Source organism: Aquila chrysaetos, chromosome 1, assembly GCF_900496995.4.
Source record: "Aquila chrysaetos chrysaetos chromosome 1, bAquChr1.4, whole genome shotgun sequence".
NCBI lineage: Eukaryota > Metazoa > Chordata > Aves > Accipitriformes > Accipitridae > Aquila > Aquila chrysaetos.
In genome coordinates, this window is record NC_044004.1 from 45290409 (window position 1) to 45305770 (window position 15362).

The following is a 15362-nucleotide window of genomic DNA, read 5'->3' on the forward strand; positions in this document are numbered from 1 at the left end:
TTTCAAGCTGAAACAATGTAACTGCTTTCTTATTCTCTTATACTATTTGGTCACATCACATGGTATAAATAAGGGTAAATGATATCTTACAATGACTTGAAAATATGTAGACATAAGTAGGGCGTAAACTGCTGCAACTTCTGTACAACTGCATCATTGTGTTCTGGCTGTGGATCTAGTTAATTTTTTTCTGAAGTTTATATACAAAGATTAGCTATAAATATTTTTAAATTAAACTATTTTGAACTCTTTAAAGGCTATTTTAAAATCTATTGTTCCAATATTCTGTATTCTGTACCATTTGTACTCTATAAAATGACATACTGTAGGTTTTTAGGAGATAATAATCTGCAAAATGCAATAGTCAGTGTCCAGGAAGAAACTATTAAAGTGTATCACTAGCGAAAACAAAGAACAGTGGGTTACTGGGGACTAGACTTCAGGGAAATACCTTAATGATAGAAGCAGAGAGATTACCCTCTGGTATGTAATAAACTCCTTAGCAGATGATGGCTTGGGGAGAAAAGGTCTCAGAATTGTAACATTGTGATAAAAATAATTTGACAATTCCTCACAATAAAAGAACAGCTTTTACTTTTAAAGACCAACTGGAAGGGAAGTACCTCAAGGCAAAAAATGCACAATGACCCTTCCCATCCACCCATTTATAAAAATAATAACTTTATTTCTCAGCCTGGAAAGGCTATGTAAAAAAGCCTATTGGATTAGAAATCTTAGTGGAGAAAAGGAAATAATCACCAGCTAGACCTGGGGAGAGGTTTTACAGCTTTAAACTCAGGGCAGAGGCTTTGTACATTTACTGAATCCTGAGGGCGGAGATGGGTTATTAAGTTAGAACAATCCAGGGAGGGTGGAAAGAATACATATATATACCCTTTGAATTTGTGCTGTGAAACGTATATGACTTCCTTAGGGAAGATGCATGTGATTAAAATTTGGAAGGAACAGTATTGGTCTGGTTAAAAGGAGAAAAGGAGAGAGGGGAAGGAGATGCAGAAAGTGTGTGTGTGTGTGTGTGTGCACACACGCGCATGTTTAGTTAAAATCTGTTGCAGCTCTCCAAAGCAAGTGGGTCACCTATAACAAAGTGCAGTAATCTTTTGCTTTCTGATAAGGAAAAAGAAAAAATCCTGCTGTCTTTCCATTTTCTTTTTCTTTTTCTACCACTTACTTATGAAATGAAGGCTTACTCTGATCAGAAGCATGTTGTATGTTCAGGGGAGTCATCACTGTAAGAACAAAGGCATAACTATATGTGAGTTCAGGCCCGGCTGAAAATTACATAAAATGACAAGGCAGAGTAAAAATTGGCTAAGGAAATCAGAGATAGGTTGTACTGGGTAAACACAGTGAGATGGAAACAATCTAAACAAGAGCAATTACCTACAACCCATTCCAGGGAATATGGCAATCTGGGAACCAGCAGCAAAGCATCTTGCAAAGATACTGCAAAGTATGAGTCAAAGAGCTAAGGAAAAATATTTTTCTAATCACATCCAGAAACAGATGTTTAATTATCTTAGAAAACAGTTAAAGTTGGCACTGAAATAGTCTCAACAACAGTTATTTAGTAAATGGTATGTATCTTATCACAGTTTTATGACAGTTAATACTGATATGTCTAAGTAGTCTTACATTTATTACTCATTATATATTCTGTATAATTCCAAAGTACAGACTGCCAATATTTCAGGTAATGAAAATGGTATTCTGGTTTTGTACACTGGGCATGATTTCCTATGTGTAACAGCTAGAAGAATATTATAGTACATGTATATATTTCTGCCCAATGCAAGAAATACATGCAGCCATAGAACTATCCATTCGCATGAAAGGCTACTAATCGCGACCAAGTCAGACTAACTAAACTAAATTAATTTAGTTTTACAGCTATACACGTCAGTAAGCTTGAAAGCCAAACTTGTTTATTTTATCTTGGGGCGCGTAAAATCATGGTATTTGGCAGCATGGAATAAGGGACATTAAATCGGCTTTTATGCTGTTGTTAAGGAACCCGTAGAGGATGGGATTCAAGCAGCAGGACATCATACCCAGTAAATGGCATATGCAGTACACTAATTTAAAATGTCTGTTAGAAATGAGAGTGGCATTAAAATCCGTCACAATGTGGAAAAGGTGAAGAGGCATCCAACTGAAACCAAAAACTAGGATTAGCACTGTCAGTCTGCAAAAAACTCTCCTAGACCTTGTCTTAATTCTGATGAAGGATCGGGATACCGTAATCATGTCCTGGATCTCTGTATTTTCTTCTGGTTTCATCTCAAAACAGATAGGTATCCCAGGGATGAATTTACTGGAGGAAGAGAGCTGGCTTTTTTCTGTGCCAGAGGTTTCTGGGAGGTCTCTGGAATGAGTATCCTGATGATGCCTTGAAATGGCTGGCATCACACTTGAAGTCTTTTTACTGTATCTTCTGTGGTGCCTTCTACCAAAGGCGCAGCTCCACCTGGAATGGCTGGAGGGCTGCACCTGCGTGCGGGTACTCTTGGATGGATGAAGTGTTAGGTTTATCATCTCCTTTTCTTCAAACTTGTTTTCCTTGTTTGACAGTCTGGAACCTATGCTCCTGCAGACGCTGGTGTGACTAGCAGTTAAACACGCCAGTGGCAATATATACTGCATGAACAATAAGGCTATCGTAAAGGCAATTCTGTAGGAATCAGAAGGCCATGACTCAACACACAAAAGCCTGTTCTCCAGTGCCTCTAAATTCAGAGTTTTGCTGAGATCCACGGTTTTGTGGAAAACTGGCAGAGGGGAGCAAATGGCAAAGCCAAGGGCCCAAATGGTCCCTGTTAAGAAATAGCCTTGTTTTGCTGTTAAATTGCTAGAAAGGGGATATTTTATCATGCGGTACCTGACTGCAGCAATAGATATTAACATTAAAGTTGAAACCAGAACTGATGCGCACTGGAGGAAGGGCATTACGTGGCACATGACAGTGCCAAACATCCATTGGTCAAGCAGGACGGACGTCAGTGTGAAAGGTGAACAAAACAGCACAACTAAGATGTCAGAAAAGGCCAAGTTACCGATAAGAATGTTTATTATTGTCTTCTGCTTGTGCTTTAGTAGAGCCGTTAGTATAAGCAGATTTCCCATAAAGCCGGCCAGACTTATAAGTGTGTACAGCCCAATAAGAAAGTACTGTATGTCATCAACACTACTCTTATAATCTTCCCAGGCAGAAAAATTCTTTGTAGCAGAGGTGTTCTTGGTAAGTGTCCTGTTGTTACGGTCTTTGAATCCTAAATCCATTTTACAGTCCTGCTTAGAATGAGAAAGGCATTAATTAGCATCTGAAGGAAGGATGATACCAGTGTTAATCAGAATGTAAAGGAACGTAAATTTACCTTGTATCACCTTAATGCAAATAAATTAATAGTGGTGTTATTCTACTGTGAGGCAGATCCTGTATAACTTCAGGTCAACAGGAATTAGTTTCATAGGTTTTATCATGTGGCGTTCAGGATACCTAGGCCTCCTACCTGGCTGCTCACATGGGACGATGGCAAATTAAGGTTCTGCATTATGACGCTGGCTTTTAACTATGCTTTGCTATGGACCATATTGTCAGCCTTTCCACGAGGGAGCAGTTAGCTACAAAAGCAATCCATTTACAGTCAGTGAGATTACTCATATGAATAACAGCTCATTGATATGAGTAAGGAAACTACAATCACCATCTGGGCATGTGCCTAATCATTAACACGACAGCAAATTCTAATGAGAGCACCTGAAAATATATGATGTTTTGACATATGCTAACAACTGCAGTAGTATTTCTTACCTTGTAGTAGAAAACTAACATAAAATAGGGGAGAGCTTTCAAAAAAGATCAGTTTATAAGGAGATCCACTGTCAGTGATCCAAAATGGAATTCCTAATGTGGTGTGTACACAAACCATCTTCCAGTAAGTGTTGAACGTATTTTAACTGTTGCTCAAGCAGAAGGGAAAACTACCTACAAAACATCCAAAGTAATTGGATGTAACACAGAGAGGACAGTGTTAACTGGAAGCAAACCCCACACAGCCATTTGAAAATTCAGGGAACTGCTCATTATTCTGCACAGAAACATCTAATATTAAAACCCAGCTCAGCACAAAGTTATTCTGCCCACAGAATCTTCATGTATTAGTGTTCATTTTAGAAGAAACAGAAAGACAAGAGAATTCAGTTTAAACTCCAGTTTACCTTAAACACCTGCATGTACTAAAGTTTCAAAGTCAAAATTCCCCAGAGTGCCCCTGTCCTGTACAAAATTGCTTAATGTTTAGAAATCTTAGGCAAGACAAAACAAAAAGATCTAAACAACCCCAAAACATACATAAATTGAGCAGAAGGCTAAACCTGTCAACTAAAAAAGGCAGGGTTCTTCAAGAACGTAGCTATCCTCAGCGAGCTGTATCGTGCTGACTTCTTCTAAGTGCAATAATATTACTCGGTTTCCTCTACACATGCAGTTGTGCTCCTTCCTTCACATCACAACATCTGTGTTCCTACTGTCGGGTGCCAAAGGGAAGCTCAAACGATAAAACATTCTCAGAATATTCACTGACAGTGTGTTGTGATGGGGAGGTCCCTCATGTAAGGTTAGAAATATTTATTTAAAAAAAAAAATTAAGATATTGCAAGTTTTTGTGTCTTGCAAGTAATGTGTTGGGGAGAGGTGGAAAGAACTAAGCCTTGCCAACTTCTTGCAATGTTGAGTTAAAATGCTTTTTAACAGCTAAAATAGAAGTAAGACTTGGATACGTGAATTTAGATAATCTAAATATTATAATTGGGTGCATACAAGCAGGGTGGCATTAACACAAATTATTTCTGTTTAATTTTTCCCAGTCTCTAGTGAAATGGTGAAAAACCATATAATAGACAAACAACACTATCTGAGACTACCCTTGCCTCTAGACTAACTTTAAAGGAGCAGACTAGAGATCCTGTAAGTGATCCAACCTTTCTATTTCTATATTGATATTATCAGAAGTTTTCATTTTGGTGGGCTTCTCTTTATACAACTATTACCTAAAGAAGCAAATAGTTTTTACTTAATTTTTCTGAGTTAATTTCTCTGAGTTGCTAGTAATCATCTGAAAACAGTATGACCTGCAGACCACAGTGACTTCCAAAATCAGCTGAAATTTCTTCCTATTCTCTAAATGTGACTCAACGTAATTTTTGTCTGAGAAAACCACAGCAGGGCTCTGCCCTGGATAAAATACATTCCCCTACCTCAGGCTTATGGAATTATGTCCCTGTTATGTCACACCTGTATCATTCTTCCCCCTTTGTTCAGCATGGAGGAACGATGGGTTTTGCTATGACTGATGCTTTCGCAGATTTCAGTGTGTGCACACATCTGAAATCTGCAGACTCTCTTTTGATTCAGGAAAGCCACTTCAACCGTACATTGCGTTTCAATATGAAATATTATCTGCCTAATATTTTCAGGGTGAACATTCTATTATCTTTGCACTACCACATTCATCTTAGCTGAGAAGTGTGTCCGAAAAACCCTTGCATATAACTGAGGAGTTAATAATGAAAAAGCTAGTAGTGTAATGCTGGACAGTATTCTTTTTGCTTGGACACCTGCCTTTTCCAGTTTATATCTTGCACAGCTTAAGAAAGCTTTACTAGTTGAGCATCCCATTGCCTGATATCAGGTTTGAAACCAATCAGGAGTTACCTGAGAAAGGGAAATGAAAATTTACTCAAGAGCTAGATCTGTCCAAATCTTGGTTACTAACGAACCAGTCATAGACTGAGAACAGGAAGACCAATAAGAAAGAGGAAAGGAAATCCAGTACCATCAAGAGATTAAAAAAACCTCAGAAACTCTTACAATGCTCTCAAAGTGGTGATGACTCTGAAGGAATGAGCTTTTCATTTATTCTGTGTGCCTACATAAGTAACTCTGTGCTAACAGGGATCATTCTGTGTAGTCTTCTATTTTAACCGACACTAGGTTGAAGGACTAACCTGTAAAGGAGAAACAAACTGCAGATGCTGTCTCTCTTTCAGAAACCTGGAAATTAGGATTGCTTTTAGAGTATCTACAGGTATTTTCAGTAATAATTTAATTCCCACACATAGTCATATTTCTCCAAAAGTCATACTGAGTAGTAAAAACACACACTGATGCTAAAGTTCTAATAGCAGCTATGTATGTGTGAAAGTTTTGTTGATCCATGTACCAAAACTGCAGCTTCCTCCCTAGACTTTTTGGTGATATCAGCTGTCATTGAAAAGGTTGATCTTAGGCCATAGGTTCATCAGTGCGTGGAGAAAAAGCAGGCATCCCTACTGGCAGAAAACTCTCTGTCTAGTTAGACCATTCCATTTCAATTATGTCCTATGGTCTGAAGAGAAGTCTGTATATTTTCGTTCATTTTTGCTTAGCTTTAATCAGTGAATTTTATGAAAAGAATTGAAAAAAATCTGGTGGTGTCGCTGTTATTTCCTACTGCCACTTTCAGCTTTGGGTGACGAAAAGTGAAGAGAATCTCAAGTCAGATGCACCATAATTATTTTCTCTTCTAGAAATTTATATTCCATACAGGTAATGCTAGGACTAGGACCAAGGAACAAAATTTTATGTGTACTGGAACATGTTTATTAAATGAATGTTTACTGAGTTCTTCTTAAAAATTTAATTGAAAGATTGTTGCCAGGTTCTGTGGATTTCTACACCTTCACATAAAGCTCTGCAGTATAATTTTAGCAGAGTTGTTAATTGTGTTTTTGATAGAATTCTTTAAAAGCAAAAAGTGAATATGCTGGTTTTGCTGAAGTAGACATATTTTGTTGAGACACATCAATATTGAAGAAGCTTAGCAGGAGTCCTTCTGAAGACCAGCGTGGGTCTTCCAGCTCCATCTCCCCTGAGCTATGACTGCCTTCTGCCTTGGGTGAGAGCTGAGAAGGTGCCATCTCCCCTACCAAAAGTCCTGATTTCCATGAAGAAGGAGCACTGGAAGAAGCCACAACATGGTCTGGTCAGGCCCTGGCTGGACACTCAGGACACCACAGGAGTCTGCACTGCACTGCAGCCACTTCTGCACCATCTCCCTGTAGTCACAGTTTCAGAGTGACAGAAAGACAGAGAGGGAGGGAGGAAGACTATAATCCACTGGTTTCAACAGAGAACGGCTGTGCTGACAGAAGTTCCCCTTGCAAAATGCCCAAAGAGAATTTTATTTTCATTTTCCGTGTATGAAATGAAAGCAGACTTTTCTCCCGAAATTTCAAAAATTGCCAAGTTGATCTCTTGCTCTCTGAGCTTCCTCCTCTGCTCAAAAGGAATCAGTTACTCTCAGTTTGAGTGCCACTGGCAGTAAAAATGCAAATGAAAGTGTTCCTCCTGTACCATTGATCTGCAGTCCCCAAACTTGTATTAGCATACCACTGATTTCACAGGGCTGTGTGCACTTATTGGCATCTATCTTCCTGCTTTGCTTTAACAGGCGCTTCTGTCTGGGGGGATTCGCTCACTCTCCCTCTTGTCGGTTGGTCAATCCCAGTGAGGCACGTGGCCATAGTTTTCAGGGAAATGAAGATTCCTGAAAGTCCCACTGTGGGAAATAGAATTAAATAATATAGCCTCTTTTGTAACTGTTGTCCTCGTATTTGAAGTGTATTTCTAAACTGAATGCACCACAGTGCCAGGGTGCTCTTGCGTCTGTTTTCAAGATCAAATTTAATTGATCTGAAGGCACCTGATGGAGATTTTCTGTCAGCTCCGAAAGATGGATCACTTTCATCTCCTACATCAGTCAAGCAAATGAGGTCCCCCTTCCGTATCCCTGGTCTGCGTACACTCCCCGAGACTGTGCTCAGCTACACCTGCCTGAGCTCACACCCTGTGAGCTTTAAGTGGGTTTGCTTAGGTTCTCCTTTAGTTTCAATGGGATGCTTGAGACAGGAGGCTAGGCTGCACAAGGCAGGAGGGACTGCAGTTTTGTGGCAGGATCCAGGGTGGATTTGAATATTTACTGTAAGAATCAAATGAGTGCAGTTAACATTAAGTACAAGGAATATTTGTGATTACCTTTTACAGTAAAATGTATTTTATAACAGCTGATGTACCATGATCTTGAAAGATGTCAAGTAACACCTCCTTAACTCACATTCATTTGTAATATAGCTCAGTGCGACTCTCTGATTACTTTGATTATTTTCACCAAAATCATGCTTCAGAGGAGTTTTCAGTTGCAGTTGATCTAAGGCCTGAGAGTGACAGGGAGAACTTAAACCATTATTCAGGTTTAGCTGAGTTAGAGGTACCACATAACCTAAGATATGCTAGTTTAATATGTTTAAAATCTTATAACTAATCTCATTATTTCACTTAAAGCTACCGTTTAAAATACAAAATCCATAAATCATAATTTAGGAGAGTGAATAGGCTAGATATTTCTCTTTCTGTACATATATAAAGGGAAATTTTCAAGAACGCAAAACTTGGGCAGGCAACCATCCTCCTCTGAAGGCAATTGTTCTTTCAGAAAATATTCCTTCTATTAGATGAGATACTTATATTAAGGCTTATTCATGGATAAGAGCTTATATCCTACAATATTAGTACCTATTAAGTTAACTCTGACTGGCTGGTCCCTGTATAGTCCAGTCAGTTCAATCCGTGTAACAGGACAATTAATTTTTACAGCTGTGAACAATTTACTGTCTTAGGAGACCTTTTTCTAAGTTAAAACCAAATAAAGATGAACACATACAGGGAGGAAGCAAAATGTGAAAATGCCTTAAGAAATACAACCTTTCTGCCCCCGTAACACGGGAGTGGTATCAGGACTGTATAGAAAATAAAGTCAGAGAAAGTCTTTAAACTTCTACACAGCTGTAAATAGTTAACATGACAGGCTGTAATTGCGTGACCACCTAATCTTAAGGAAAGCACACTACAACAAAGTAGTTGTTACTCCTTGAGAAATGATGCCCTCGCATCATTGAAGACCGAGATAACCTCCGAGCCAAAAATTGAAACCACTGAAGAGTCGCATTCGCAACACAAGCTAAAGATGAAATGCCGCTGCTTCAAACGTTCTTGCTCATTACACGCAACAGCAAGAACTAGTCTGAGAACCTGGGAGAATTCAAAAGACTGAGATTACTTCAGAAGTCCAGAAAAATGGATTTTCATGCACGTTAACGGTATGCCTCTTTATGTGCCTAACTAAATGAAGAATTGCAACATCATCCTGGAAAACAAGAACACGGCTTCCCAAAATAAGCAAAAGCCACCTAATATGATTATTGCTTCAGCTCCAAGGAAATGTTATGCAATGTAATGGGTTATTTGTTGGCCAGAACAGAAAACTTGTGAGGCGCGACTACGTTTTACGCCAGCCAGCGCGGCTGCTCCTGCCTTGCAAAGGCAAAGAACCGAACCAAACCGGGAGCGGCTGCTGCTTTTGCCCTTCCACACCTCGCTAGGGAATCGCTCAGCCCTGCGGCCGAAACCGCGCACGCCTCCTTGCCCCGGAGCGCCTCGGCCTCAGGGCGCCGGGACGGGACGGGACGGTGCCGGCCCTCGCCGGGGGCGCGGCAGCCAACCCCCCCCCAATCCCCCGGCTGAAGCCAACCCCCCCCACGATTTCCGCGCAAACTTGCTGGCAAGGCGCTGCCCCGCACGAACTTGCCGGCCGCGGGGCTCCCTGCGTTACCTGCGGGCGCCTCGGGGTTTGGCGGCGGCGGGAGGCGGAAAGGGCCGCGGGTGCGGAGCGCGGGTGCGGAGCGCGGGGCGAGGCGAGGCGGGCAGCCCCGGGCGGCCGCTCATAGCTCCGGCCCGGGCCGCGGTTTGGGGAGCGCGGCTCCCCGCGGGCGGGAGGAAGCGCGCATCCCCCAGGCTGCCTGCCGGCGCATCTTACGCGGGTGCTGCGGAGGCGCCGGGGCTCCCCGGCGGCCGAGGGCCGGGCCCCGGGGCAGGACGCTGCCGGTGCCGGTGCCGGTGCCGGTGCCCGCCGCCGTGCTCGCCGCTCGCCCGGCCGCTGGCGGGGTCGGGGCTGCAGCCTCCGCGCGGGCGCATTTCGGGAGGCTGTTCCGGGCGGTATCCGGAGCCTGTGATTTCAGGCTTGCACGGTATGACAATTAGAGTTTCCATGGAAATGCAGCGAGACTGTAACCAGACCCCGCGCTCGGCGGTATTTAAGGGCTGCTCTCCGTTTCTCACCCCGAATTCAGGACGCAGCGTTTTGCCGAGGCGAACCGCCGTACGTGCCGCGGGAGCTCGGGAGGTGCGCGCAGAGCCGGGCGACCGCAGAGCGCTGGCCTGAGCGCTCTCTAGTTCCCCTCGCTTTGGCCGGAGAGGAGCTGTGCTGGTGTTTTATCCACACTGCTCGAAGACCCTTTAATCTTTACCATTATTTTAGAACGGGTGGGAGGTGATGGATTTCCCCCGAACAGTTTTCCTTTGTGAGTTGACTAACTCGGTTCTTACAGAGGCAAATAGCTGAAGGGTGGTTTTAATTTTACCTGGGCCATCAGTGGGAAGGCAGGGCATTTTTTTAAGCGAGCAGTATTTTAAAGCGTAAAAGTTGTGGGGTATGTCATAGCACAAAGCATGAAAAGACAAATTCTGCTGTTCTCACCAGCTGCTATCTTCTAGTGCAAGAAGAGTCATTGATCATAGTCCAATTACAGGGCTACTGGAGAACTGAGTGACGTGCAGGTCTCTGGGAGCACAAGTGGCAGAATCTGACACGAAAATGTAATGACTTTTCCATTTGCCAAGGCACTCCTTCGACAGTTGATGTATATTAACACGACACTGCAGAAAAGCTGTCAGTATAATTAGCCTGTGAATGACTGTACCACACAGAGACAAAACAGCTGGAGCGACCATATTGTAAAATAACTTTCAAAAAGTCCGGTTAGGTCCCTTGTTTAACTTAGGTTAAAAAATACTCATTTTAGGGTAAGTGAGCAAGGAACAATTAACCTTCATCTTCAGCGGATGAGCTCAGGATGGTGAGGAAGATTGCATCCCATCTTCTTTCACCCGCTTCTTCATTATTCACCACCCACTGCTGGTGAATCACTGCATGTGCAAGTGGAGCACAGGGAGCTGCCAGGTGGAAGTGACGTGCCAATCCATCTCATCCTTTTAAGACAGTTCTCCTGTTAGTCACAAAAGAGAACAAAATTAATTCTTTTTAGGGCTGAGCAGCTGTTCTTAGCATTTTCGACCATCTTCCCACCTAACACTGATGGCTTTGAAGCTTTGCACGCAAATATTTGACCTGACCATACAAATCCACCCTGGGTCTAATCTGCGATGGGGGTGATTAAAACCATCTCCCAGGGCACTGATTTACCTGGGTGTCCCTTGTTCTGGGGAAGCTTTGCACGCTGCTGGCCCCACTGCTTGAAGTGGAAGTTCCCTCCTGGAAAGAGGGAAGTTTTAGAGATGCTGTCTTTCTATGGAAAATTCTGGCTACAGCAGACTGATATTGTCTTCAAAAATAATCTACATTTGCTGGCAAAGCCCACAAATGGGAAATTACGGTTTCTTGCATTGCACAGCCATGGGTTATGTGGGATGCCATTGTACCTTCATAGAGGTACAAAGAGCCTACCTCCATGTTGACTGTTTCTAAGGCAGGCAGTCAACTACTACAGTTTCCCAAACAGTCTCGAGAAATTACATGCTTCTTAGGAAGAGCAGTCAGTAAGACAAGTTTTTCTTGCTCAAAGCAATTTCCTCTAAGAACAAAATATCATACTTGTTTTGTTAGTTGTCTTATTTCAGGAGAATTAATCAACCAGCAATGTACTGGCAGCTGTGGGTTTGGTTTTTCCCCCCCTGGACCTGTAAATAACACCAGATTTCTCTCAGCTGTATTTGGACAATTGATCCCTGCTAGTTGCGCACATCAGAGGCAATTACTATTCAGACCATTATAATTTTTTCCTTTTCACTGTTTGTGTACCTCTGTCTTGCCAGTAATACTACTGAATAATAAAATAGGTGATCTAGAGATAGGAAAGGTACTGACATTAAAGGTATCTAATGTCAGGACTGACAACAGATAGTAGTACAAGTTCCCTAGAAACCAGCCTCCATAGGGTTGTTGAAACCATGGAGGAGTCCTCCAGGTAGTAAGAGGTGGTGATGATGAAAGGTACCCGTTCTGGAGTTGCTGGGGAAGAAAAGTGCTGCATCGCAGAAAGAAGGCTGGGATTCCAGAGTCAGAAGGGTACAACAAAAAATACAGGAGAGAATGCTGTGGTTATAAGACTAGAAATTAATTTTGACATTTTCTTAACACATTCCTGAATGTATCTTTCCTTCAGGAGTCTCATCCCAGTATCTTTGAAAATTTAGCTTCTAAAGGCTAACTGTGAAAGAAGTGAAGGCTCAAACTGAAGTTGGTGAGAACTTATGAATTCCACAAAAAAAACAAGGTCTAAGTCACGTAATGTCCAAATTCCACAGCATGCAGTCGGTCATCCTGAGTGAAAGCTTGCCATGAGTCGCAGTCTAATGTTATTGTAAAGTCTGCTACCAACAGAGCACCTATCCATGGGCAAGACAGTCTAAAATGGTAGGACGTAGCTACTACAGAGTTTGAGGCATTTTGTGAGATACACATAAAGCATTTCTGTTGGTTGAAATTATTCACACACATCAACCCAACTGTTCATCCCCCACAAAAATATTATTAAAATACTATGACAAAATACCATTAAAAATATCACTAATGCCTGGCTCCTGTATGGCCCATCCCTTCCACAGATTCTCAGCTCGCATAAAGCAGCTGTGCATGAAGGCAGCGAGCCTCGGACTACTAAAAAGTTTGCAATGGTTCAGATGTCTTTGCCATGAAAGGCAGGACATCTGACAGTGAGCTAATAACAGGTGAGAAAGTAATTGATCCTTTTTGCTGCCTAACTTTTGTCATCACATGTGTTGGCTGGTGTTATTGACTGTTAATGTCCCTTCTGGATGATCATGCTGAAGCACATGGCCTATTTCTGCTTCATCTGAAGCCAGATGAGAGCTTGTGTGTGAGTGTACGTGAGTTTGAACCCCCAACGGACAGAGCCGGGTAGCTGTAGCAGAAAATGTGACTTAGTATTTTAGCCGGGTGGACATAATTTAGGTTCTATCTCAAGCGGTCTTTAAGTGATGTTGCGTATGATCAGGATAGCTTTACAATAGTTAGCTTGGCTGTATTGTTGAAAATGGAACTGCAGCAGCAAGTCTCTCAGCAGAGATTAATCACATAATTATTCACGCAGCTTCTTTGGGTTTGTGACATTAGCAGTCAAATGAAGTGTTGTTATGTTTGGTGTCAGTTGCAGTCATTGCAGAACAAACATGCTCTTAGCCAAACAGAGAATTTGCTGCTATTCTCATTGTACTCAACAGCAAAATGCCTATTTAGTCTACTGATGACAGACTTTTGCCCCAAAGGAGCGTGAGTTCCCTTATCTGTGAATAGCATAATGTGAAATGCAAGTATTTCAATGGTACTGATGTTCATAACTAGAAAATGAAAACAATAAAAATAAAGTTAAAAAAACCTTCAGAGAGTGTTTCCATTCATTTCCATAGTGGTGACTTCAGTTTGTTTTATATAGTGTAGAAACAAGTCTCGTGGTATTCTTTCACTCAGTGGATTGTAAGTTTTACAGAGGGAGTGCATTGCCTGAACACATGACAATACATTGTAATGAAAGTCACAGCCTCATTTTATGACATCTTTTCTTTTCCGTTTTTGAGAGTTGCAGTGAGAGAGAATTTTAATGGGTTGATCTCTTGGCATATTTTTTCCATGTGTTTCTTAAAAACATCTTGTTCCCTTCGCAATGCTTTTTCTTCAAAGAAATTCTGTACTCTTTTACTCAAGCTGTTCTATTTCCTTAGTTGAGATACTTGTGTTCTGTTTATTGTACTTATTCTCTTTTTGCAATGTCATGCCTTCACACAAATAAACATACGCACACAAACAAACACAGTCTTCCAGTCCAGGGTGCCTTTGATGCACTGGAAAAATTTACTCCCTGGAAGAGGATAATCTTTAACACAATGGCTACGTTGCTGCTCCAGTGTTCTCATGTCCTGACAGTGGTCATCAATAGAATAAGAGTTACTGAGGAAGCATTTGACATTTTTGTGAGCTTGGTGCTCCAGCTCGAGACATTCAGCTTGGTGTTGAGACTGGAGATGCACAGAACAGCTAGGAACTGCTAAAGCCCGAGTTTCCTACAGAACCTACCTTATGCTATGTGGCATTTACTGCACAACATGTATTTTATATAGCTATAATGGAAAGAGTTTGCAAAGAGCCTGTCTCTGTTCATTAGAGTCGTTATTTATTAGTGTGTTTTAGTGTGCACATGTATGTGAAATGCTTCAGAGAAGATTGATACAGCTCCAGGAGATTCAGTCATCTGAGGTGGGCACACAACTGTATGGCAGAGCAGGAAGCTTGTAGTAACACTCAGGTTATACACGTATGTATAGAATATATGTTTGAAAGGCTCAGTGACTGAGGCAGCCTTTTCCATTGCTCCCGGACACTATTTAAAGCCTGACCTTGCATCCGTCTGCAGTGTGAATAACTATGAATATTTGTTGCCATCGCTGTGAGTTGAGGTCACTTAGTGACATGTAGGATCTATCTTTAATCTCTTGTAGGTAATTGTTATATTTCCGTAGTCTAAAAGAAGTATTGTGAAGCTTGCTTCACCTGTGTTTATATGATGTTTGAAATTCTTGTATATATTAATGATTAAAACGTGAAGTATTACTAATTGCTTAATTTACTGCTGATATGGAGATCCTCATGACTAGTGGCAAAACAGAGGAAAAGAAGATGAGACCTACCTGAAACTTTGGAAATTTCTGTGGCAGAAACAATGGCATTTCTCTATTTGGATTTTGCTAGGACACCAAATTAATGCCTCTGTGGTAGGTTAACCCATTAAAAATAGAGTAGAATGGTGAGAAACAAAGAGAAAACTAACACCCCCCCTCCCCCTTCCCAGGCTCAACCTCACTCCTTCTTCCTGAATCTTCTACACTCCCACACCCCTGGGCAGCACAGGGGATGGGGAATGGGGGTTGCAGTCAGTTCATCACACCTTGTCTCTACCGCTCCTTCCTCCCCAAGGGGAGGACTCCTCACACTCTTCCCCTGCTCCAGCGTGGGGTCCCTCCCACAGGAGACAGTCCTTCACGACCTGCTCCAGCATGAGTCCTTCCCACGGGCTGCAGTTCTTCACAAACTGCCCCAGCGTGGGTCCCTTCCACGGGCTGCAGTCCTTCAGGCACAGACTGCTCCAGCGTGGGT

General features: G+C 42.0%; 1 protein-coding gene across 1 annotated transcript; it reads right to left on the reverse strand.

The window, feature by feature from the left end:
• Positions 1 to 1515: 1515 nt before the first annotated feature.
• NPY5R (neuropeptide Y receptor Y5) lies at positions 1516 to 9926 on the reverse strand. Its single transcript, XM_030028327.2, has 2 exons — positions 9729 to 9926; positions 1516 to 3309 (listed from the first exon to the last, which is right to left on the reverse strand). Exon 2 carries the CDS (start codon positions 3298 to 3300, stop codon positions 1972 to 1974), a length of 1329 nt encoding a protein of 442 aa, XP_029884187.1. The 5' UTR covers positions 3301 to 3309; positions 9729 to 9926; the 3' UTR covers positions 1516 to 1971.
• Between the last annotated feature and the right edge of the window lie 5436 nt (positions 9927 to 15362).

What these genes read in the sequence shown, in the direction of transcription:
- NPY5R (XM_030028327.2), bottom strand. Translation starts at nt 3,300, where the DNA reads ATGGATTTAGGATTCAAAGACCGTAACAACAGGACACTTACCAAGAAC.